The following is a 24818-nucleotide window of genomic DNA, read 5'->3' as shown; positions in this document are numbered from 1 at the left end:
AGATCATCCTTACCCCACTCCAATTCATTAAATTACTCATTTTTAGTTTTCAATATTCACTTCCATAAATTTTAAATTTTCTCCTCCCTTCCCCCTCCCTCTCCAAGATGGCTTGCTATCTGATATGGGCTCTATACATACATTCCTATTAAACACATTTTCACTTTAGTCATGTTGCATAAAATAATTAAAACGAATGGGAAAAAATAAAGCCATGAGAAAGAAAAAAAAAGTAAAACAAAACAAAAAAGAAAATAGTCTGCTTCAATTCTGCATTCCAACTCCATAGTTCTTTCTCTGGATGTGGATGGCATTTTCTATCATGTGTCCATTGGAATTGTTTTAGGTCCTTGCATTACTGAGAAGGGCTAAGTCTATCAAAATCAGTCCTTACACACTGTGACTGTTACAGTGTACAGTGTTCTCCTGGTTCTGCTCCCCTCACTCAGCATCAGTTCATATAAATCTTTCCAGGTTTTGCTGAAGTCCACCTGTTTATCATTTCTGATGGTTCAGTAATATTCCATTACATTCAAGTACCACAACTTGTTTAGCCATTTCCCAATTGATGGGCATCCCCTCGATTTCTAATTCTTAGCCACCACAAAAAAGAGCTGCTATAAATATTTTTGTTAGGGGGTGGCTAGGTGGCGCAGTAAATAGAGCCCCGGCCCTGGAGTCAGGAGAACCTGAGTTCAAATTTGGCTTCAGACACTTAACATGAAAACTAGCCATGTGACCTTGGTCAAGTCAGTTAACCCCAATTGCCCTCCAAAAAGCAAAAAAATAAAAATAAATAAAATAAAAATAAGTATTTTTTGTATATATAGGTCCTTTCCTTTTTTTTTTTTTTTTTAATGTCTTTGGGTTATAGACCTAGCAGTGGTATCAAGTGGTATGCACAGTTTTATAGCCTTTTGGGCATAATTCCAAATTTCTCTCCAGATTGGTTGGATCAATTCCCAACTCCAGCAACAGTGCATTAGTGTCCCAGTTTTCCCACATCCCCACCAATATTTGTCATTTTCCTTTTCTGCCATATTAGCCAATCTGATATGTAGGAGGTGGTATCTCAGAGTTGTTTTAATTTGAATTTCTTCAATCAGTAGTGATTTAGAGCATTTTTTCATATAACTATAGCTTTGATTTCTTCATCTGAAAACTTCCTGTTCCTATTCTTTTGACCATTTATCGATTAGGGAATCATTTGTATTCTTATGAATTTGATGACTCAGTAAAATTTCCATTTTAAAGAAATTGCCCAGCCAGACCAGCCTTAAGTTAAGCAACTTGATCAGTGTCACATAACCTATGTGGATCAGAGTTTGGCCTTGAACCTAGGTTTTCCTGGTTTCAGAGTCAGCCCTTTATTTGCTATGCCATGCTGTATGTATGTGTTGTGTATGTGTGAGCATACGTGTGCTCATGCATGTGCATGTCTGTATACATGCATGTGTATGTATATATGCTGTCTTAGGCTTTTAACATAACTATTTTTTACTTGCTGTAAAATATCCATTGTTTACTAATAATGATAATGAATTTGCATTTCATCATATATAGGATTTTGCCAGAGACTCTTTGTGGCCTAATGTTACATAGTTTCAAAGTTACAGAGAAAAATTGCTTTAAGTGTGCCTCCGATTGCCTGATGAATATTAGATGATATTAGAACATATTACTTAACAGACTTAGCAACCGTGCATATTCTTTTTAAAAATGTTAAATTTATTTATTTACTTTTAGTTTAAAACATTCAGTTCCATGATCTCTTGAATTCCAAATTTTCTCCCCCTCCTCCCTCAGGGGGGCATGCAATCAAATAGAGGATCTACAAATACCTTCACTTTAAGCATTAGTCAAGTTGTAAAGAAGAATTATAACCAGTGGAGTGAACAATGAGAAAGAAGAAACAAAACAAAACAAAAAAAAGAGATATCAAGTAGTTTGCTTCATTCTGCATTGAGATTGTAATTCCTTTTTTGGATGTAGATAGGCTTTTCTGTCATGAATCTTTTGGAGTTGTCTTATAGCGTTGCATTGCTGAGAGGAACCCAGTCTTTCAAAGTCAGTCATCCCAGATACGATGTATCTGTAATTGTGTACAAAGTTCTCCTGGTTCTGCTCTCTTCACTCAGCCTCAGTTTATATAAGTCTCTCCAGGTTATTACGGAGTCTGTCTGCTGCTTATTTCTTATAGCACAATGGTATTCCATTACATTCATATACCACAACTTATTTAGCCATTCCCCAATTGATGGGCATCTCCTCTATTTCCAGTTCTTTGCTACCACAAAAAGAGCTGCTATAAATATTTTTGTACATCTTGGTCTTTTTCCCAGTTGTATGAACTCTTTGGTATACAGCTGTAGAAGTGGTGTTGCTGGGTCAAACAACCGTGTATGTTCTTAGCAGTTGTAGCCATTCTAATGGTAAGGAGGAAGAAATATTGGAACCTATCTTTTCCTTTTCTTTTTGTACTTTTGATTTTGAAGAAAAATCATAATATTCCTAGATTACCTGTGCTTGTGAAGTTTTAAATTCATTTACCTCCCAAAAATTGCAATAGTATATAATATTCAGCCCATCATTTGGTCTTTTTTTAATGAAAATATGCACATGTTAATAACGATTTTTCTTTAAGATTTAAATATTCCTTGGGGACTTTTCATTAAGGCAGTGTGCTGTTACTATAATTTTAAATGTTTTTTTTTATTTTTTTAAATTTTTTATTTTTTTTTAAAGCAATCAGGGTTAAGTAACTTGCTCAAGGTTACACGGCAAGTTATTTCTGGGAGTGGTGCTGAGTATCTGAGCCTGGATTTGATCCCCAGGTCATCCCGACAATGGAGCTGGTGCTCTTACTCGCTGAGCCACCTGGCTGCCCCTAAGCAATTGGGATTAAGTAACTTGCTCAAGGTTACACGGCCAGGTGTTTCTAGGTGGGTGCTAAGTGTCTGAGCCCGGGATTCGATCCCCAGGTCATTCTGACACTGGAGCCGGTGCTCTTACTCGCTGTGCTACCTGGCCACCCCATTCTAAATGTTTTTAAAGACAATATGAATGCCATAGCCGAGCTCATGATAGCTTTCTATCTAAATAGCTTTTAGAAAGAAATGGGTGCTAAAAGACAAAATAACCAGTGAAATAGATTCATTGGCATTTCATTTCCTTCTTCTTTTAAAAATGTTTTTATTAGGTCAGTTTTTAATATAGTTCTGAATAGCTTGATCTCAGGGAATGGGCCCAAAAACCTAATACCAGTGCAACTGTACCCCATAAGAAGGATAACAAATGAACTAAAATTCTCAAGAAAATGAGTTGTATTTTCTGTTTAATATCTTAAAGGCTTCTTCTTGAGTACCATTTGTTCTTTTGTGATGCACATTTGAGTTTGTCCCTTTGTATCTGTGCAATATCCTGATTTAGATTTGCTTTCCTTCTTTTTCTTTAATATAAGATAAAAATAAATATGGTAGATCAAGGTGATTGAACATTATGGGTTTGGCATGTTTATGTATACATACACAGTTGCAAGGAACATTAGAAACCAGAAATTGTATTGAAAGATGGCTATAATTTTTCTAATGAGCATAATAGAAATTTAGTATTTTCATCGTAGTTTTCCTTAGTGCCTAGTGTAGCATGCCCTGTGTACAATTATGTTCAAGAATTATTGATTCTTTTATGACTAACATGGAAAACAGTGGTGTACCTCATTAAAAAAAAGAAGATAGTAATTTTTTTTAAGGTGTGAAGTGTGCACAAAATATCCTGACTTAGTGTTCAAGGGGGGTTAGCGCCTTTGGTGAGAGCTTGCTAAGCACTTTTCAGGGTCACTCATGCACTTTTGGACACAGCTCTCACTTGTGTCACAAGAAGTGGCAGCATATACAGTGGCCACACTTTGCTAAACTGTCTTGATGGACAGGCTAAATCAGGTTGAGGGTAACTGATGGACCTCAAACCCTTTTGTGAGTTAGTGGGGTGTCTGTGAAGCATGTGAAGACTTCCCCTAGTGGAATGGGAGAATGAGAACATTTCCTTCAAACAAGCATGAAGGCAGCAGAAACAGGCCTTGTTGGAGGACTTAGCGCTTGGTCAGACATCGAAGACACCAAGTTCATCCACTGCCTCCGGGGCCATTGCCATTTGTCCTGACTTTTGTCTTGCCATTGGACTTCAGTGACTGTGGAAGATAGAGTGAAGCTCATGAATTTGCGTACCTCTGCCTTACGCAAATCCAGTTGGTGTACAAGTCATCACTCTATGACGCCATGGGTTCTTCTCAAAAATCAAAGGACGAACAACTGCAACAACAACCTTGCCACAGAAGTCTCCTTGTCCTCGAAGTTCCCTCTTGCACTGAATTTGTCACACTGGAAGCACACTCAGCTCTTTGTCCTTTGCCTGCCAGATGGTGTCCAGAACCTCCATTTTAAAGACACTGGCCATCCTTCACTATATGTGACTTTCTCTGTGTGATGCCCCTAAGACAATTATGTCTTGTCCCTCAGCCCCACCCTTCCCTTTTCAGCTGCTTTTCACCTGTTTTCCTCCATTAGAATGTAAGCTCTTTAAGGGCAGGTATGGCCAGTGTTTAGGACCATGACTGTCTGATTGTGAGCTCTTCATAAATGCTCTTTGTTTTGATTTAATTTCCAGTAGGTTGGGTCTGACTTTGAACGACTTGAAATTCTTAACTGGAAGAGTTTGTATTCTATCCCAGAAGTTACAGGGAGCCACTAGAATTTTTTGAGCAGACAAGTGGTTTGATCCGACCTGTTAGATCACCCTACCCTATGTGTGGAGGATGAATTAGAGAAAGGAGATATTTAAGGAAGGGAAATGAAGTAGGAAGCTATTTCTAAGTTTATGGGAGAGGTGGACAAGAATTGTGGTAGTGTCAGTAGATTGGTCTGTAGAACAATGCAAAAGATGTTATGAAGATTGAAATGGCAGTATCTAGCAAGTGATTGATTATGTGGCATGAGTGAGAGGAATATCAAGGCTAATTATGAAGTTGTGAATCTGGGTAACTGGAAGGATGGTAGAATAGCCCAAGTTCAGAAAAGAGTGGATTTTGCATGACAGATAATGAATTCAGTTTTGGACATATAAGTATGAATTACTGAAATAGGTAAGTGGTGAGGCAGGACTTCAGTGCTTAGGTGAGAGACTAGGTTTATAAATCTAGGATTTATCTGTGTACAGATAATTGAAACTATGGGATCTATAAGGTCACTAAGAGAGATTGGAGGGATCTTGGAATCTTGTAATTGTGAGATTGATTTTTGGAGCACAAGAGTACATTTTGTCTTATTATCTTCTAGCCTGTTGATTTTTTTCTTTTTGGATCCTGATTTTTCATCTAGTGTGTTGGCTATTCTGCTTAGTTTTGTGCTGCCTATAAATTTGATAAGCAGTTTATAGCCATGCTTTATCCAACTCATTGTTACAAACAGCACAGGGCCAATCATATTTAACTGAGGCACTCCACTAGAGATGCCTTCCTCCTTGAAAATCAAACCATTAATAAGTAGTTACTGGCCATTCAGCCAGTTCCAAATACTTCTAAATGTATTTTAATTCATCTTATATCTCTATATCTTTTCTAGAAGAATAGTATTAGATATTTTGACAGATGCTTTATAGAAATAAGGTTGCCTACCAGTCTATTAAACTGTTAAAAAAAAAACAAAAGGAAATAAGATTTGTCTGCTAAGACTTATTCTGGGGGAAGCTGTGCCAGTCTGTTGTGATCAGTGCTTCTTTTTTATTCATTCACTTACCATCCCTTGTTAGGAATTGAAGTCAAGCTTACTGACCTGTAGTTCTCATATCTACCTCATTTTTTTGAAAACTGGGACAATATTTTTTCTCTAAGTCTTGTGGAACTTTTTCCATTCTCCATGATATGTTAGAGGTGACTGACATTAGCTCAGCAATCACACGTGCCAGTTAAGTCAGTAACGAAAGGCACGTTGAAGACAAACTTCATTTACTTTGCAATTTTGTCTTGTGTTGTTTATTTTCAGTTATTTGATGATATGGGTAGACTGTGTTTTCAATTAACATAAATATTTAAGAGTATCAACCATCCATCTAGGTGGCATCTTAGAGTACTAGAATCAGAATCAGAATGACCTGACTTTGAACCCCTCCTCATACCCTCGTTGTGGAACCTTGGATAAGTCATTTAACCTCTTTGGGCCTTAGTTTCCTCAGTAGTGAAGTAGGGATAACAGCAACAACACCTATTACTGGGTCATTGTGAAGATCTAACTGAAATAGCATGTGTAAAGTGATTTACAAACCTTTACCTGTGATTAGCAAGCCCCCTAGCACTCCCTCCCAGGATGACCTGCTAGCACAGGTTCTTTGATCTGCTTTTCTAAAGGAAAGAGAGCTTCAAAGGAGTCAACAATCTTACTTTACTTCATTCACTAGTTTAGGAGAAAGGTCAGCACTCTGAATGTGGAGAATATATAAATAGAGAAACAGAGAAATTAGCACAGGGATCCAACTATCTGAACAGAATAATGCAACTACCTACATATACCACTGTAATGCCATGCATGAGCAGCTTTCCAGAAGAATGCTACTGTGAATGGCTTTTAAGGTTCTGATTACACAGTATAGTGAACATTCTATTCCATAACAAATCAAAGCAAAACATTCACAGTAAATCAAAGTACAGCATTCACAATAGTACAACTTATCACAGAAAATCAAAATATAGCATTCAACAACACCTTATCACAGAAAATGGCCACATAGTTTCTGCTACAGTGGTCACAAAGTTTTGAACAAAGAACAATCATTTAGTAACTCAAGCATTCACAAAATAGTTAATTCAGTCACAAAGTACAATAGTCAAAGTTTTCTACTCATGGGACATACTAGGTTACACATCAATTACTTGTTCAGTCATCAATCACTAAGTACAATCATTTAGTCAGTCAATCATCCTTCATTATTAACTAGTCAATCAGAAAATAGACAGACCCTCCACCCCTAGGTCATTAGCAGACTTACAATTTCATCACTACTCAGTACCCATGGAGAGGTCTTTTCATCTTGACTTAAGGCAGGCGGCTCCTACCTAAATCCCAAACAGTAACCTGGATTCAAAAGCAGATAGCTCCAAGTTCACAGTGTCCAGTACACCCTAAATCCTTCACTTTCTCTGCTCCTGGGAGCTCAAGGCTTAACAAAGCCACAAACAGGTTCATAGAAAGTACCAGCATCACGGTCATGCTTCCTCAGCCTTTGGCAGCTCCAACTGGCCCTTGGAAATCCTCAGTAGCTCCTTAGCAGCTCCAGCTGGCCCTCCAACTCAGCAGAAGTTTCAGCTGGTTCTCAGGATCAAAATCACTTCATCTAGGTTCTCCAAATCAAAATCATTCTCTCCATCCTGGGGTGGGGGGGGGATAGAGGGGTGGAGGTACAGCTTTCCTCTGACTCCCCCTCTCTGGGATTTTCCCTATATACAGATTTGCCCCTCCCTATTCAGCCCCTTTCTGTTACATCAGCAATAGGAGATAGGAGTTCCTACCTTCTGTTTCTTTAACTGAGTCTTGATGAATTACTAAGTGCTAAGCACCTTTGCCAATACAACTTCAAATTCAAATTACATTACCATTACAACCACCTGACCAGGAGAGCACCAACATCAAAAGGTCTTTCTCAGGTGCCGAGCCCCCAAAGTGAAATACCAACCTCCCAGTATATATAGTTTTCAACTAATAGGCTTAGAGCCAAAAGGCACCATAGCCCTTGTGACTCAGTGCCTAATTAGCTTAGTACCAAAAGGTGTGAAAGCCTTCCTACAAGCAAGCCTCCCTGTAAGCAGGATCCTCCTTAGGCAAGTTCCTCCCCTTATGGGCTCTTTGTGACCCAGGATGTATCACAATAGTGAAAGCAGCAAGACATCGGTGATTGAAATACCTGTGTACCTTTAGACTGGGAACACAGTTCTCATTTCAAGAAAAAAAGGGAACACCTGGTCACATAGGCCTGTTAATGGACAGGGAAGATCTTAAATTCTATTAACCCTACAACCTGTTAGCTGCTATTATTATTGTTGTTATTTTTTATTGCTATTTTTATTGTTATATTTATTTTAAAAAATCTATTCCCAGGGGACTTTGACTTTTAACTTCCAAGTTTCTTCATTTCTGAATCACCATGGGACTCTGGATCCCAGTCCTTACCTGGCTTATTTTTCCACTTCTGCCATTGGTGACTGTTACTGGAGAGATTAAGAATAGAATAGTTAGTGATCACTGTATGGCAGAATTAGTTAAAAAATACTTTATGGAGGAGGATGGTGTTGAACTAGTCTTTGAAGTATTTGGATTAGCAGAGAGGGAGGGACAAAGAAATTCCAAGTACACAGAACAATAAATACAGTGGTGTGGAGGAAGAAACCAGCTCTTATCCTGTGAGGGAGAGAGTGATAAATTTGCCCTGTTAGAGGGGAGGAATTGGGTTGAGGAGTAAAAGATGTGAGGTGGGACCAGTTCATGGTGGGATTTAAATGTATAAATATAGTAATTGATGAAATAGTAGAATGAATACTACTTTACTGGACTTAGAACTCATGAAGTTGTACCATATAGACAGTTAATTTCTAAAGGGAAAAAGCATGAAATGGAGTTGGGGAAACAGTAAAATCTTGTTGCCAATGATCATTTAGCTCCTTGACTTGACTCCATAAAAAAGAAATGGATTCTCAACCATGCAAGAAAAACAGGTTAGGGCTGAAGAAGTGTGATGAATAGATAAAATAGTAGAAGCCTGGGTGTTTATATGTTCAGTAATGCAAGTAGATACACATGAATGAAGAATATATGTGACAGGGAGCATCCATAACAATATTTTGAGAAAGTGCTCAAAGATTTAAGGTCAAAAATACTCTTTGTAGGAAGCAGAAATGGAGAAGACAAACAAAACTAGTTCATGTGATGTGAAAAATACAAGAAGTAACAAAAATCAGAATAAGTTAATGTTATTTCACAATTATAAGGGGATAAAAAAGGCTTTTTATTCAGGCACCCTAAGGGGAACATAGTTTCCCTTTATTTTGGTTTTATTTATAGAAACTCTTTAATTTTTTTTTGTTTAAAATATACTGTATAATTATCTGCCTCCTTTGAAAAATCTGTGCCCTTTTAAAATCATATTCACTTTTGAAAATCTCTCTCTCCCTTCCTTACCCAGTAATCCTTTCTTTGTAAGAAAGATTTAAAAAAAGAAAGGAAAAAAAAAGGTTTAGCCAGACCAACACATCAACTTTGACCGCATCTATATACCCATAGTCTCCCGCTCCTGCAGTGGAGAGAGGGAGGCACATTTTCTCAACTCTTCTGAGACTGAACTTGGTCATTATAATTACACAGAACTCAGTTTTCCCTTATTGCCCCCCCTTTTTTTGTTATTGTAGGAATAGAGATTGTTTTGGTGTAAAGCCAAGCACAAGCAGCTTTCTCTAGAGGACTGCTGCTGTGAACAGCTTTCAAGGTTCTGATTACATAGCATAGCGAGCTCTCTGTTCAATAACAAATCAGAGCAAAACATTCACAGAAAATCAGGGTACAGCATTCACAATGTTACACTTTATCACAGAAAATCAACATACAGCATTCACCATGTCACAACTTAATAACTTATCGCTAAAATAGCCACATAGTTTTCACCAAAGTGATAGTTTTCAACAAAATACAGTCATTTAGTAACTCAATCATTCAATCATCCTTAAGGAGACTTGGTTCCTTAAGGGACACAAAGTACAAAAGTCAAAGCCCTCCACCCATGGGGTGCAATTAAATTACAATTTCATCAGTCACTACTCATTACCCTCTTAAGAGGTAGTGAAAAGTACAAAAGCCATCCATCCCTAGGTCACAAGTTCACAATTTCATCAGTCATTATTCAGTACCCTATTTCATCAGTCACTACTCAGTATCCATCGAGAGGTCTTTTCATCTTGGCTGGAGGCAGATAGCTCCTACCAGAATCCACCAAACTGTCACCTGGGGTCAAAGGCAGACAGCTCCTAGCTCCTTGTCCAGCTCTCCATGCAGCTCCTGCCCCACATTGGGGCTCACAGTGTCCAGTCTATCTCAAATCCTTCACAGTCTCTGTTCCTGGGAAGACAAGACTTAATAAAGCCACAAGAACATTCATGCACATTAATAAAGTCACAACAACATTTGTACAAAGTACCGGCACCACAGTCATGCTTCTTCAGTCTTCAGCAGCTCCAGCTGGCCCTTGGAAGTCCCCAGGAGCTCTGGCTGGCCCTTGGAAATCATCAGCACCATAAGCTCCATTCTCAAAATCAAAATCACTTTATCCAGCCTCCACATGGCTTGCTCCAAGAAATTTTGTCTCAGTTCTCAATTCTCATTCCTCTTCTCAGTTCTTCTCAATTCTCAGTTCAGTCTTCAGTCCAGCAGCAGCTGCCCTTCCTCCATGATGCTTACCCCAGGAAATTCTGACTGTCCAGCTTGTGCTCTTCCTTATATATGGTATTAGCTTCTCCCTGTTCAGTCCCTTCCTGTTACTTCAGCAACAGGGGATCATACCTTCTGTTTCTTTAACAGAGGCTTAATCTGAAACTAGGTGCTAAAAACCTCTTAGCTTGGCAATACAAAGGGATCTTCAAATTTCATTACTCTTACAATTGGTATAGGGAACTCCCAGGTGAGGAGATTCTCTATCATTGCAGGTTGGCACCTTCTCTGCTACTTGTAGTCTTAGCTGTCTAGAGGAAGAGTTAAGTGTCTTGTCAGGGTCTCATGTGTCAGCTGGCATCAAGGCCACCGTTTTATCAATAATACCATGTTGCTTCTTATAAACTGTTGTAATCATTATGCATATTATTTCTTTGCTTTTATTAACTTTTACTTTTTACTTACTTTTACTACTCTGCATTAATTCATGTAAGTTTTCTCATGGTACTCTGATAGCACATATTAGTCTTTCATATGACACAATCATATTACGTGCATTCATTTAACCAATTACCCTGTTCTTTGCTACTGCAAAAAATGCTTTTCTGAATATTTGAGTATATGTAGGCCTTTCCCCCCCTGTTTGTAATCTCCTTGAGATCTCTGGGTCAAGGGATATAGACAGTTTAGTTGCTTTCTTAGTGTAATTCCACATTATTTTTTAGAATGGTTGAACCACTTTACAGGACCTGTAAAAGTATACCTGCCTTTATATAGCTCCTCTGGCACTGACTACTTCCATCCTTTTTAGCCCCTCCAACGTTGACCACTTCCCTCTTTTGTTATCAAGTATTAAAACATGATTGCTTATTGATTTGCTAGTCTGCTAGACCTGACATGAAATATCATAGTTATTTTAACTTATATTTCTCTTAGTACCATTAATCTGAAGCAGTCTTTAATATAGTTGTTAATAGTATGAAATTCTTCCTTTTGAGACAGCTAGGTGGTGCAGTGGTTAGAGCACTGGGTCTGGAGTCAGGAAGAACTGAGTTCAAATTCGACCTCAGACAGTTATTAGCTGTGTACTCTGGACAGGTCAGGTAACATCTTTGCCTCAGTTTCCTCACCTGTAAAATGGGGATAGAAGAGCATCTACCTTCCAGGGTTGTTGTGAGGATCAAATGAGATAATCTTTGTAAAGCACTTATCAGAGTGCCTGGCATATAAGTAGGTGCTATATAAACCCTTCCCATTGGGAACTGTTTATGTCCTTTAACTACTTATGTACTGAGGAATGGCTTCTGATCCCAGATACATTTTGTAGTAACTCCCTTTTTATCTTGAATATCAGACCTATATCAAATATATACATATATGTATCTATGTACACACATATATATATGCACACACATATGTGGTTGCCTTAGGGCATTTATCAAAGACTATTGAAGTTTACATGCATAGTACTGCAACACACTGTCCCTCTTACACCCTGCCTCCCCCCCTCCCCCCACCATGGCAAGTACTGCTTCTGTTCTCTGTGGTAGAGTGGTTTTGAATTCATATGGAGATTTGCCATTACTGACTGAGAAAACCACATGTTAATGTTATCTATAGTCTGTTTTATTTTGTTTATATATTTTGAGCAGCTAGGTAGTACAATGGATAGTTTGATTGCTAGGCCTGGGGTCAGGAAGACTTATCTTCCTGAGTTCAAATCTGGCCTCAGACACTTACTAGCTCTTTGACACTGAGCAAATCACTTAACCCTGTTTGCCTCAGTTTCCTCCTCTGTAAAATGTGCTGGAGAAGGAAATGGCAAACCACTTCAGTATCTCTGCCAAGAAAAGCCCAAATGGGCTCACAGGGAGTCAGACATGGATGAAGAATAACTCAACAACAACAGAATTTATTTTTATTGTTTTTGCTATTTCCCAGGTACATTTAAATATTCTGGCAGCCCTCAGGTGTGTTGCTCAACCAGTAACCCATGTTTGATATTACAGTTAAAGGGACAAGACTCAGTTAATCTAATAAAAGCCTCAAACAGTTAAGGAGCCCTGGTGGCCCAGTACTGGAGGGAACTCCAGCATTGTCTGTATTTTTGCCTTTCATCAAGTTAGAAAAAACTCTCAAGAAGTCTCATGTGAGCAGTAAATGTGGAGAGCCTCACAGGAACAAGCCAGATGTTTTATCTGACTTATATAACATAAACAAGTAAAAGTTGGTTTATAAAAGAAAAGTCTCACGTTAAAAGTGATGACTATTATAAAGGAACCTGCCAGAAAATAGAGGAGATAGGGTCAGCCTTGTGATTTTATTTTCTCTTTCTTTCAGCAGGGATGGTACAAATGTTATATTTTGGGGCAGTGTTTTGTGTGGTACTGTTTGTGACTAGGATGGCTTCAAAACAGACATAATAAATATGAGAAAATAGCTGGACCAGAAAAGATTCCTTGAAAAAGGGTGGAATAGGGGAGGCTAGGTGGCGCAGTGAATAATAGAGCACTGGCCTTGGAGTCAGGAGGACCTGAGTTCAAATCCAGCCTCAGACACTTAACACTTACTAGCCGTGTGACCTTGGGCAAGTCACTTAACCCCAATTGCCTTGCCTTCCCCCCTCCAAGAAAAAAAAAGAAAAAGGGTAGAATAAACTTTGGTACCTCCAGCTGACAGCAGTTCTTCTTTGCTATATATATATATATATATGATAGATGGTAGCACAAGTATTAGCCATGTTGTCTATTACAATGGCTACTGGGTCCTGTTAGATCTTTCATTAGCACCCTTCAGTCTACTTCTTTGGCCTTGAGCTCTTTGTAAACTAGAGCAAGGTCAACCTTCAGACTGTGTGCAATTGAAGTCACTTTTATCTCCACCAGCACCAGGTGATATAATAGTGCAGGTCTTTGACTCATTGATGTTTTTCCTAATCCTTGTCCAGACAGCTGGGTCTGCTTATAAGTTATCTTCTAGAATAATGAAAAGATCCTGAATCTGCCACATCAGATATCTGAGATGTTGTATGGAACAGTTTTGTTTTTTCTTCCCATGTTATCCCTCTAACTTAATTCCTGCTAGCCCCGTGAAATCACAGAAACTTCTTTCCCCCCTGAAGATACCATATCCCTGGCCACCCTCTCCAATGCTGGAATTCCTTTTTTTCATGTTCAGGGCCTAAAGCCTGGGAGTGGGGATGGGATGGGAGAGGTTGTCACGCTTCTTGTTCATTTTCAGATGCTCTATGACTTTTTATTCAGTAACCTCTCCCTTGAAGTTTACTCCATTCACATGCATAACCTTATTTAGATTCTAATAACTTCTCTACTGACCCCCAGGTCATTCTCTCTTCTTTCTCAAAGAGTTCACTAACAAGCTCAATCATTTTTACCCCAGCTGTTACTCTGTATTGCTAGAATTCAATTTACTGTTGACGTCCCTTCAAATATTCTTGTATCCTAGTTTATCAGTTGTAGTTCTAAAGATCTTTCCCTTTACATCACCCACCTTAGCAACATTCATGAATGGGCCTGTCTTTGATTATGTCATCACCCAGAAGGATTTACTTTCCCTTCTTCAAAATCTTGACCCTTTAGTTAATCAGTTCAAATTTATACTGGCCTTCACCTTTGAAACCCATGCCCTATTGTCTCATTGCCGATCATCCCTTTGTAAACTCCCTACCTGGATTGCTCTCACCATCCATCTTGCTGGTTCCTACTTGAATGCTGCTGAACCCTGCTTCAGGGTACAGGGTACAGCTCTATTGACTGAGTCCACTAACAATTTGTTTTTCAGTGTTAACTACTCCCTCAACAGTATATCCTCTTGCAAATGACTCTGTATCTACATTTCTAGTCCTGTATCTTCAGCTGTTTGCTAGACATTTTCACCTGCGTGTCTCATAGGCTTCTTCAATTTAGTGTGCTTGAATTCACCTCTTCCTATTTTTCTCTATTTCTAATGAGCATAGCATCACTTTTCTGGTCATCCATGACCTATTTTTCATTTCTTTGCCTCATGAACTACACCTTCCAGCCCTCTTACTATTCTTTGTGTCTTTCCACAGGTGATGTACTCCCTGTTAGAAATGATCTTCCTTTTCCACTTCCCCCTCTTCAAAGCTTCACTTTCCTTCAAGGCCGAGTTAAAACGCCACATCTTTTAAGAACCCTTTACTACATCCTCAGTTTTAATTGTCTGCCCCATGCTCACCTCACCACTAGTCTCTGCCAAATCACTTTGCCTTTTAAAATTTTTTTGAAAATCTAAGAACATACTGTATTCTCCCAGTATAGCATAAGTTTCTTGAGGAGAGGACTGATATTTCGTCTCTTAGAGATGTGCGTTTTGCACATCCCAGCACAAATGGTTAGCACATAAGAGGTGCTCAGTATGTGTATATCTGCTTATTTGTTTTCTAGTTTACGGTTTTCCTTCTTATTGTAACTGTATTGATTTTATTCCTGCATTAAAAATTCATGTCATCAAAATTATGTTTTATCTTTGCTTTTGATTATCATTATCTTTGGTTAGAAACTTATGACTAGTCAGTCGTCACATTATTAATCAGATTAGGTGACTAATAGAGACACCTCTTTATTTCCCTCTAATTTTTAAATTCTTTTTTTATGTTTAAGCAGAGTATTCATCTGTAAGATAATGGGAATAATTCTATGGTCTAATGGGGAAAAAGTAGAACTTCTTGTAGTATATGGTCTATAAACTCTCTTTTTTTTTAATAAAAAAAAATTTTTTTTTTGTTCACAATGTGAACAAAGGCATGATGGGATAAATCATGAAAATCTAGATTTACTGGAATGAGATTGCTTTTCAGTTTTCCTACAGTTCTTATCAAATAGATGCCCTTTACCAGGCAGTTTATGTTATTGAATTCATCAAATACAGGATTATTAAGTTCACTTTTTTCCTATTCTTCCTTATCTAGTCTTTTCTGTTGATTTGCTTTTATATTTTGTAATTGTTTTTTTTAGAAATGAGAATTACTTCATATTAACTGAAAGCTTGAAGGTTGTAATAGCTTCAATATCATTTAGTACTTATTTACATGCAGTGCTCTGTGTTCTAGCAGAGACAGAAAGATGGATCCTTCCCTATCTGAACACATAATTTTGTAAAGGTAAGGTTAGACATAAGACAAAAAACTGTAAGAAATTCATAACAGAGATATAAACCAGTGACTTCTTGATGTTAAAAGGGTAAAGAGCTTTTTCTGACTTATAGGGAAGAAGGGAATACTTTATTGTGAAGGAGGAATTTGAGCCAGGGCAGCTGTGACTTTAGCAAATGTGGGGTCAATATGGCAAAGAAAGGAAGGCATTCCAAGTGAGTGACACAGTGTGAACAAAGGCATGATGGGATAAATCATGAAAATCTAGATTTACTGGAATGAGATTCAAATGAAAGGGGATTCATTTAAGACAAGCTTAGAAAAGTAGAATGGAGCCTAACTGAAGACTTTGAATAGCGGGTGACATTCTGAACATGGAGTGGGGTGGTAGAGGAGGAAACCACATAGTGAGTTTGTAAAGATATAAATACCAACTTTTGACACTGATTTTGGGTGGGGAAGTAGGTGAGTTTTAAAAGAAAATGGAAACTGAAGGATAATAGGTGAATAAAACATTTATTAAGTGTTTAATTTTGTCATATGCTCAACTAAGCCTGTGCAAAAGTTTTGAACACAGATTGACTGAAGAAACAGTGCAACTATTTCAAAGGTTTAATGAGATATGGAAATCTTTTTACAATGTGCTAAAGGAAAAGAAGATCAGAGAACTCTTGCAAATTCATAGTTTATTATTATATTTGCTGTGTGAATGATTATTTGATATACAATCAAACTCTATTTTAAAAAAATTATGGAGAGTGGGCATGAATAAACTCAATCTATTCGGCTACCTGAGCAACTGTGTAATTGTTTTGTGGCTTTTAGAGGGGAAAGTCTTTCAGAAATTTTAGTTATGAAGCAAAAAGTAAAGGGTACATCAGCTTACATGGTTAGATGCCACAGTGTTGATTCCTTAACTGAATATGTATTTATGAAGACTGCTAGGACCTCTTCCATCCTTATAAAGGGGAGTGCTAACCTTCTTTCTTTTCATATGCGGGGTGTTCAGGGAGAACTTAGCATCTCTATTGTGAGGGCTTGCTGAGCCATTTTCAGGACCACTCATCTACCTTTGGTGTCCATTCTCACCTAAGTCTCACCTCCGGCTCCAAAAAGCTGTAGCATGTGCAGTGGCCACACCCTGGCCAAACTGTCTTGTCAGTCAGGCTGAACTAGGGTGAGGGTAACCCACAGGCCTCAAACTTATTGGTTGTCTACCCCAGGCATGTGGAAACTTCCTCCAGCAGAAGGAGAACATTTTCTTCCAGCTGACACGAAGGTGACTGAAGCAGGTACATTGGAGCACTTGTTCAGACATGAAAGGCTCCAAGGTCATCCGCTGTGTCCTGGGCCATCCCTGGTTGTCTTGTCTTTTGTCCTGCCACTGGACTTCGATGACTGTAGAAGAGAGAGTGAGACTGACAACTTTGTGCAGCCCTGTCTCACTTAAATCCAACTGACATTTAGGTCAAGACATCATCCTCGGGGTGGTCATTGATCCTTTTCAAAAATGAATGACAAACGACAGCAGCAGCAATGACAACAACAACATCAACTTAGCCAACTAGGCACTGTTTTCCTCTGAGTGTATCCTATGGCAGAAAAGTATAGACTGTACTGCTAGTCTGATAAGAAGATAACAAATGTTATTAATTAATTCAAATCTGTAAAAGGAAAGAACTAACACTAATCTGAAGTGGAAGAGTGTCAGAAATGGTACTTATTAATGCCATAAATATTGTTGCATGTTTAATTTCCTTTCATAATGAAAATAAGAAAAAGATAAAAGAAGTTATGTTTTAGAAAAGTGAGATGATGTTTCTAAAGGACAATAATTTTATGAGAAATTTGTAGGCTTGAAGTTTTATGGGACAAGAAAAAGACAAATTATAAAGTTAAATGAATGGAATATGGTAGATGCAGTTATAAGTTTTTCAAAATGAATAGAATTTAAACAGCAAAATAATTTGAATACTATTTGAACAATTTTGAAAGCTGTAAAAAGTTTTCAAAAGTATGCTAACAATTTTGTCTTAATAACCTCAACCAGGAATTAGCCATTGTGATTATATCTGTTCAGGTTGCTTTTATGTCCATTTACCAACTTACTGCCTATTTATAAGTTAACTTTTTACTCATTTTGGTTCCATTATGTATAAAATATGTATGTGAAAAATAAAAAGACAATTTTTAATGGAAGATAAATTGAGAAAATCTGGAATCTTCTAATTTAAATGAGCAAGCAGAAGAGAAAATCAGAGAACTCTTGCATAATCATAGTTTATTATTATATTTGCTTACTTAGATGTAATTTAAAATTGTTATTTGTTATTGAAGACCTATTTTCTTTTGAATCCATATATTTTTAATTTTCTTCACATACACTTAGATACGTATATGTGTACATGTACTCATATATACACACATATATGTGCTTATATACACATACACATATAGGCGTGTGTAATAATATGTATACAGTATGTTTGTATATCTATATGTACATAAAGCTATAACATCTCTTGAAAGTGCACTCAGGCTTAAGAGTTATGGACAGGAGTATTCACCCTTGAAATCTTTTGAAATTGTAAAGTATGTCTAAATTGCTTTCAAGAAAAGATAGAAAATATAATATTTTACATTAATCGTTTTAGCAGTATTTAAGCTTAGTTCAATTTATGTAACATCTGTTCTGTATTCACTGAAAGTGTAGCTAAACATTGTAATAATTTCCAAAGAAGAAAAATAAAGGATAAAGATTCAGATCAGGAAAGGTTGTTTCTGATGACCACATCTCCAGGAATTGAAGGAAAACTTTTATTCACGGCTTAGTTTACAGATTGTGTACAACAGATACCAATTGTATTCCTAGTCATCTATGCCTTTTCTTAGTAAATACTACTGACTTCAATGCTTGAATATATACAGAACTATAGTATGATAAATATTCATTTTTTTCCCTTCAATTCAAGGCTCTAAGGAAACAGGATGCTAAAGCTAGTGAAAATGAGGTAGTGCTGAAAACTAAATTAAGACAATCTGAAAGTGAAAAGATTCAGGTAAGAATTTTAAAACCTTTTTGATCTTTTGAAGAGTGATAAGTTTTCTGAGACAGTATCTGTTGAGTGGCTTAAAACCCAGGTGCTAAGATCATTGGCTGGAAGAAAACAGCTCTAATTTAGGCGCTGATGTAGATAGATTCACTTGGTTAGTTTTCAGTGTCTTTAGTTTGAAGAGTTGCCATGGTCTGCCAAGTTGATCTTGGGAGATGTGCTTGTCTCCTAGTTATCTGTGACTGATGCTCGGTCTTTTTTGTAGTTGAATTAAGCATTACCATTGCATAGTGAATAGAGAACCATCAAAGAGTGATTCTGTCACAGATATAGCAATGACTTTTGAAAATTTTAGTGTTTTATGTGCATTTTTTAGGTATAGAAGGAAGGTCATTTGATTGTGAAAATAAACCAAAAATTCTCAGGAACAGCTGGAATTAATTAAGGACTTACTATGTGCAGGATACTCTTCTTAGACACTGGAGATATAAAGAAAAAAAAATTAAAAAGCAGTCCATACCCTTAAGGAGCTTTCATTATGCTGGGGTTGATTGCAGTTCTTGGGGAACATATTTATTCCTGTTACCTACTAAATTTTTTAGTTTGAAAAAGAGTACGGCTATTCATACTTGGTAAACTCTTTGTTCTTGAAGGTTCAGTTGCTTTCATGGTAACTTATCTCAGTGCTCTGGGTTATGTTTGTGAATGTGTGAGTGATATTGCTAAGAAAATCTGAAAACAGGAGCATTTTTACTTTGAACTTAGATTTTGGATTAGCTGCTTTTATGATGATAATGTTGTAAAGAAAGGAGGAGATTACAGAAATGCATATTAAATAGATTAGTTATATCAGCCTTTATTCTAATGCCATTCCATGTGATTAAATAAAAAAAAGTCTTGGTTTTTTTAAATAAGCAATTATTTGTATTTCTCACCAGCAGTTTGTTTTTACCTCTAGGTTTGGGACATCTACTAGAAAGCTCTTCAGTTTTTTTCCCTTCCTCTTATACTATGCCAACAATGATTTAGTTCTCCGCAGTTCCACTGAATCTTCAAATTTCTTTTCCTTACCTTATTGAAACCTTAGGTTCAGCAGGAGTTGGAAACATCCCGAAGGCTGTTGTCACAGTCAGAAAGTAATCGAGAATCACTTTTACTTCAGGTAAATCTATGTAAGCTATGAAAATCTTTTATATTAAACTGTGATTGAGTCTCTCTGTACTATTAAGTCCTTTAAAATAGGTGAACAAAAAAACATACTTGGGTATTCTTAGACTTTTTCACCCTTGAATGTATTAGCACACATAAGCATGTAATGGTTCAAGAAAATTCAAAGTAGGCTGGTAAAAGACATAGGTTCCCACTGTGTCAATGTGTCTTGCTGATTACTGTTCATATTTCTTTTTTTTTAATTTTTAATTTTTTAATGCTTTATTCACTTCTGATTTACATCATTTGTTTCCGCCAGATTTTGAGTTATAAATTTTCTCCCCGTTTTTCCCCTACCCACCACCCCAAAATAGCAGTCCCACAGGATATCTCTTCCTCCAATCTGCTCTCTCCCATATTTTCTCCTGTACCCTTTTCGACTTTTCCAGTGGATCTCTATGCCTCAGTGCCTGTATATCTTATTTCCCAATTACATGTAAGATGGTATTAATAATGGTGTATATATATATGTATGTATGTATACACACATATATACATATATATATTTGAATATATGATTTTAAAACTTTCAATTCCAGATTCATTCTCTTCCTTCCTTGCCACCCACCCTTACTGGGAAGATAAGCAGTTCAGTATAGGTTGTACATGTGTGGCTAATACAAAACAATAACATAGTAGATATCTTGTAAAAGACTGACTATATTTCCCTCCCTTCTATCCCACCTCCCACTTGTTCTATTCTCTACTTTGATCCCATCCCTTTTTAAAAGTGGGTGCTTCCAACTTCCCTCCCCCCAGCCTGCCCTCCCTTCCATCATCCCCCCTCTCATCCCCTTCCCCCCCTATTCTCCTTGAGGGTGAGATATGCTATTTAGTGTGTATTTCCCTCCCTCCTCAAGCCAGATTCAATAGGACTATATAAGTGCTAGCTGTTGTTATTATATTATTATTAAGAGTTAAAGATAACATCCCAAGATTGTATACCTGGGTGCTAGAAGTATTGAGGAAAGTTGGTTAGGTGGTGCAGTGATTAGAGCGCTGGCCCTGGAGTCAGGAGGACCTGAGTTCAAATCCGGCCTCAGACACTTAACACTTACTAGCTGTGTGCCCTTTAACCCCAATTGCCCTGCCTTCCCCCCTCCAAAAAGCAAAAATAAAATAAAATAAAATAAAAAAAGTATTGAGGAGAGGTGGATTTATGGAGAAAGATGAGTTCTGTTTTGGACATGATGAATTTGAGATGACAATGGGACATCTTGTTCAAAATGTTCCCTAAGCAGGTGGTGCTAGTGGGACACTAAAAAAAAGGAGAGAGACTATGACTGGATCATCTGCTCAGAGATGATAATTGAATCCATAGGAGACTTGGGGTGGAATACATCTAGTTAAAGGTTATGTTATAGAAGATGTTTAAACAAAGGAACTGAAAAAGAGTGTTTAGATAAGTATAAGGAGAGCCAAGTGAACACCAGACTAAAGTTTACACACATGTATTTATAGTTATGTACATGTGTAATATATAACTGTAAAATCACACATGCTAAACATATATAACATACATGTATACACATTCATTTTAGTAAATATTTATACTTTTAGCCAGAAATTTGTTCTTACTGTATGGTTTGCCATATAGCTTACTTTCTTTATCTCATTTATGTCTCCTGATAATTCTGTAAACTAGGTAAAAGAAGTATTTATCATTCCTTTTTTTATAGATGATGGAATTGAGACTCAGAAAGGTCAAGTGACTCATCCAAGATCATACAGTTACAGAGCCAGGATGGAACCAAGGTCCCCTAACTTTAGGTCTAATGTATTGTTTCTACTACATCATTTGTAGTGATTGTGAAGGGACTACAGTGGAGTCTGTAGCAAATCTCTTAATTTAGTAATCACTTACTTTATTCTCTTGGCAATATGGGAATATACCAAAGAACTGGAGAGATTAATCTTTAAATTCAAAGTACTTCTTAGCTAAATAGAGAGTGAGCTAGGACATCTACAAATATAAGAGGAAAAAGTATAAAAATTATAATACAGAAAAAAGTCTTAAAAAAAAATTTTTTTTTTAAAGCAATCAGGGTTAAGTAACTTGCTCAAGGTTACACGCCAGTTATTTCTGGGTGTGGTGCTAAGTATCTGAGCCCGGATTTGATCCCCAGGTCATCCCGACACTGGAGCCGGTGCTCTTACTCGCTGAGCCACCTGGCCGCCCCTAGAAAAAAGTCTTACATGGGGATGAATATTGAAGGAACAGGCAAAGTTTAATCAAGGAAGACTTTCTAGAATTCAGTTTTTATGGCATGATGGCCATAGATTGTCAGAGAGGAAGGAGAAAGGCAGTTTTGCTGGCAAGAGCTACGAAGTTAGGCATGGTACGGTAAGGAGATGGAAGAGAAGAGATCATAGTGAATATTGAGAAAGGAGGCTATGTAGTTCCTTTGAAGGAGACCTTTTATACACAGAGTTGGTAATAATTTATAAATTTAGTAAATTTCTTTTCTGCTTGTGGAATTTAATGAAGCATATTGTTGTTATTTTTGTTGTCTGTATTTAGATAGAAGACCTCCATGCTCAACTCTTGACATATCAAGCACCACAGATTTCTAGGCAACAGAAGAACCAACAGAATGAACATGAAGATGATAGGAGGCTTAGAAGAGGTATGTTTCTCATTTAAAAATCACTTCTCCTAGAGATGTTTGTCTGGAAAATATTTTATTCTTTCATAACAATTATTTTTTGTACTCTGACTTCTTATTCTAACCACCACAAACAGGCAAGTAAGTCAAAGAGTTCTGGCAGGGTTATCATTACACTGACTGATTGAAGCCTATCCCACCAAATGCTACCTTCAGGGCAGGTAATTCAGCGTAGTTGAAACAAGAAGACACCCTCAGGTAGAGAAGAGAACACAAGAGGTACCAGTGAAACTACCACTTCCCTGCAGATTCCAGTGGAGAGAGCTTTGGCAATAGTAGTGTTTCTAGCCCACATGTGGAAGCCATCATTAGGGAAGCAGTCCCTGTGGAGATGTGGACTGGCAGCTGCTATTGTGGGCTTTACAGCCACAGATGTGAAGATTTTTAACTACGCCCTGAGGACCATGATACCTTTCCATCTGATATACTGATGAAACCTCCTATATGTTTGCAGCAGCAAGAACCCTAGCATACCCAGGATGGCTGCTAGCACAGGTGCTTTGATCTGCTTTTCTAAAGAAAAGCAACTAAAAGAGGATTAACAGTCTTACTTCAATCAAACATATATATCATTCGCTTAGTTCAGGGGAAAAAGTGAACACCCTGAATTCCAGAAAATACAGAAAGAACTTACAAGCAGACAAAAAATACAGGCAGAGAAAATAACACAATTCAACAGACCAACAGAGAGGGCTTCTAGCTGTCTGACTATTACATACATACAGAGTTAGTTACCAGAGAGAGAAACACCAACATCCAGGCTTTCAAAGCTGGGGGTGCTCAGTGGCTGCCCAGAGTCTCATCTGATCAGATCAGACAACTCTTCCCATAAGTGAGCCCCAAAGCAAAACCTCACCTCAGGGTATATATATAGCCTTCTCCAAGGTGAGAGGACATCACTACCTTTCGTGACCCATTTCCTAAGTAAAAAGTAATCAAAGTGTGGGTCTTCCTGAAAAATAAGCTCCCCCCAAGCAAGCTTATCTTGTTGGGCTCATTAAGGGGCAGGGAAGATCTTCAAATTCCCTTACCATTACATTCAACCCCAAGATCTTTCATGTCCATTACATAGGCAACTTATATCTGAATTGGCATTAGCATCTCTTAGGTATGACATAATTCCCACAAAATAAACATCACATTTGCAAGATAAATAACATAACTTATTACCAGAGTGGCCACAGGGTCTTAAACAAACACAAAGTACATAACGTTATAATCTCCTCAATCCAAAGCGAAAATGTCCAAATAAAATTCTCTTGGGGGTGTATCCTTCCTCCCACACTGCCCTTGCAGGCTTCCTCTTGGCACTCTGAGGTGCAGGGTCTAATGAACCAAGTGCTCATCTTAACACTGCTCTGGGCTCCACTTCCAAGTCCTGAGGGGCAGCTGGCCAACAAAGCCAACAGGGTGGGTTCCTTGGGGGTCCTCAGCACTTCCTCCCTGCCACCATAGACAACTCTACCCTTCCCTTGGGTCCGAAACTGTCCCATGGGCATGCAGCAAGAAAACACATTCAGAGCTCCTGCCTTGCTGCACAATCCTTATCTTGCCCTGTGTCTGAATTCCAAACTCCTGGGTTCCTCCTCTGGCAGGAGTGGGTCACTCCTGGCTTCTGCCTGAGTCCCAGTGCAGACAGCTCTTCATTCCAGCTCTCACCTCACTAAAGTCAACACTCAGGCAGTTCTCCCTTCTTGCTCCATGGCTCCACAGAATCACAGCTACCACAACTGGGAAAAAACAATTATCCCAGCCCCCATACTTTCCTTTTAGTTTGCAGATGCTGCTGACTATGCTATTTTGTAGCAGCAAGCACCCTAGCATACTCAGGATAGATGCTAATACAGGTTCTTTGATCTACTTATTAAAGGAAAGCAACTAAAAAAGGGTTAACAAGCTTACTTTAATCAAACATATGTATCATTTACACTATTGTTTTCAATGCTTCCCAGAGTCTCATCTGACCAAATCACACAACTCTTCCCATAAGAGCCCCCCGACTTTGAAAACCCAGATGCTGGTGCTTCTCTCTCTGGTAACTAACACTGTATGTGTGTAATGGTCAAACAGCTAGAAGCTCTCTCTGTCGGTCTGCTGAATTGTGCCATTTTCTTTGTCTGTATTTTTTGTCTGCTTCTAAGTTCTGTTTGTATTTTCTGAAATTCCAGGTGCTGACTTTTTCCCCTGAACTAAGTGAATAATATATATGTTTGATTAAAGTAAGATTGTTAACTCTTTTTTAGTTGCTTTTCTTTAGAAAAGCAGATCAAAGGTCCTGTGCTCGCAGGGGTTCTTG

At 37.8% G+C, this 24818-nt stretch overlaps 1 protein-coding gene and 1 pseudogene across 12 annotated transcripts in view; one reads left to right on the top strand and one right to left on the bottom strand.

Annotated features, from left to right (window-relative positions):
- The window catches only part of CEP128 (centrosomal protein 128), a 576359-nt gene that overhangs the window by 106106 nt on the left and 445435 nt on the right, over window positions 1-24818 (top strand). For all 12 annotated transcript variants that reach the window (XM_069092343.1, XM_069092342.1, XM_069092344.1 and 9 more), the window contains 3 exons: window positions 18567-18653; window positions 19735-19809; window positions 22378-22483. In XM_069092343.1, coding sequence (XP_068948444.1) covers window positions 18567-18653; window positions 19735-19809; window positions 22378-22483 — 268 coding nt within the window. The remainder of the gene's footprint in view (window positions 1-18566; window positions 18654-19734; window positions 19810-22377; window positions 22484-24818) is intronic.
- LOC138164513 (U6atac minor spliceosomal RNA) lies at window positions 16455-16592 on the bottom strand (annotated as a pseudogene).

The sequence above is a fragment of the Petaurus breviceps genome, unplaced genomic scaffold, assembly GCF_028583685.1.
Source record: "Petaurus breviceps papuanus isolate PSGF00001 unplaced genomic scaffold, PetGlider_PUasm1.0 189, whole genome shotgun sequence".
Taxonomy (NCBI): Eukaryota; Metazoa; Chordata; class Mammalia; order Diprotodontia; family Petauridae; genus Petaurus; species Petaurus breviceps.
Note: the sequence above shows the minus strand (reverse complement) of the source record. Positions and strands in the feature narration are given on the sequence as shown.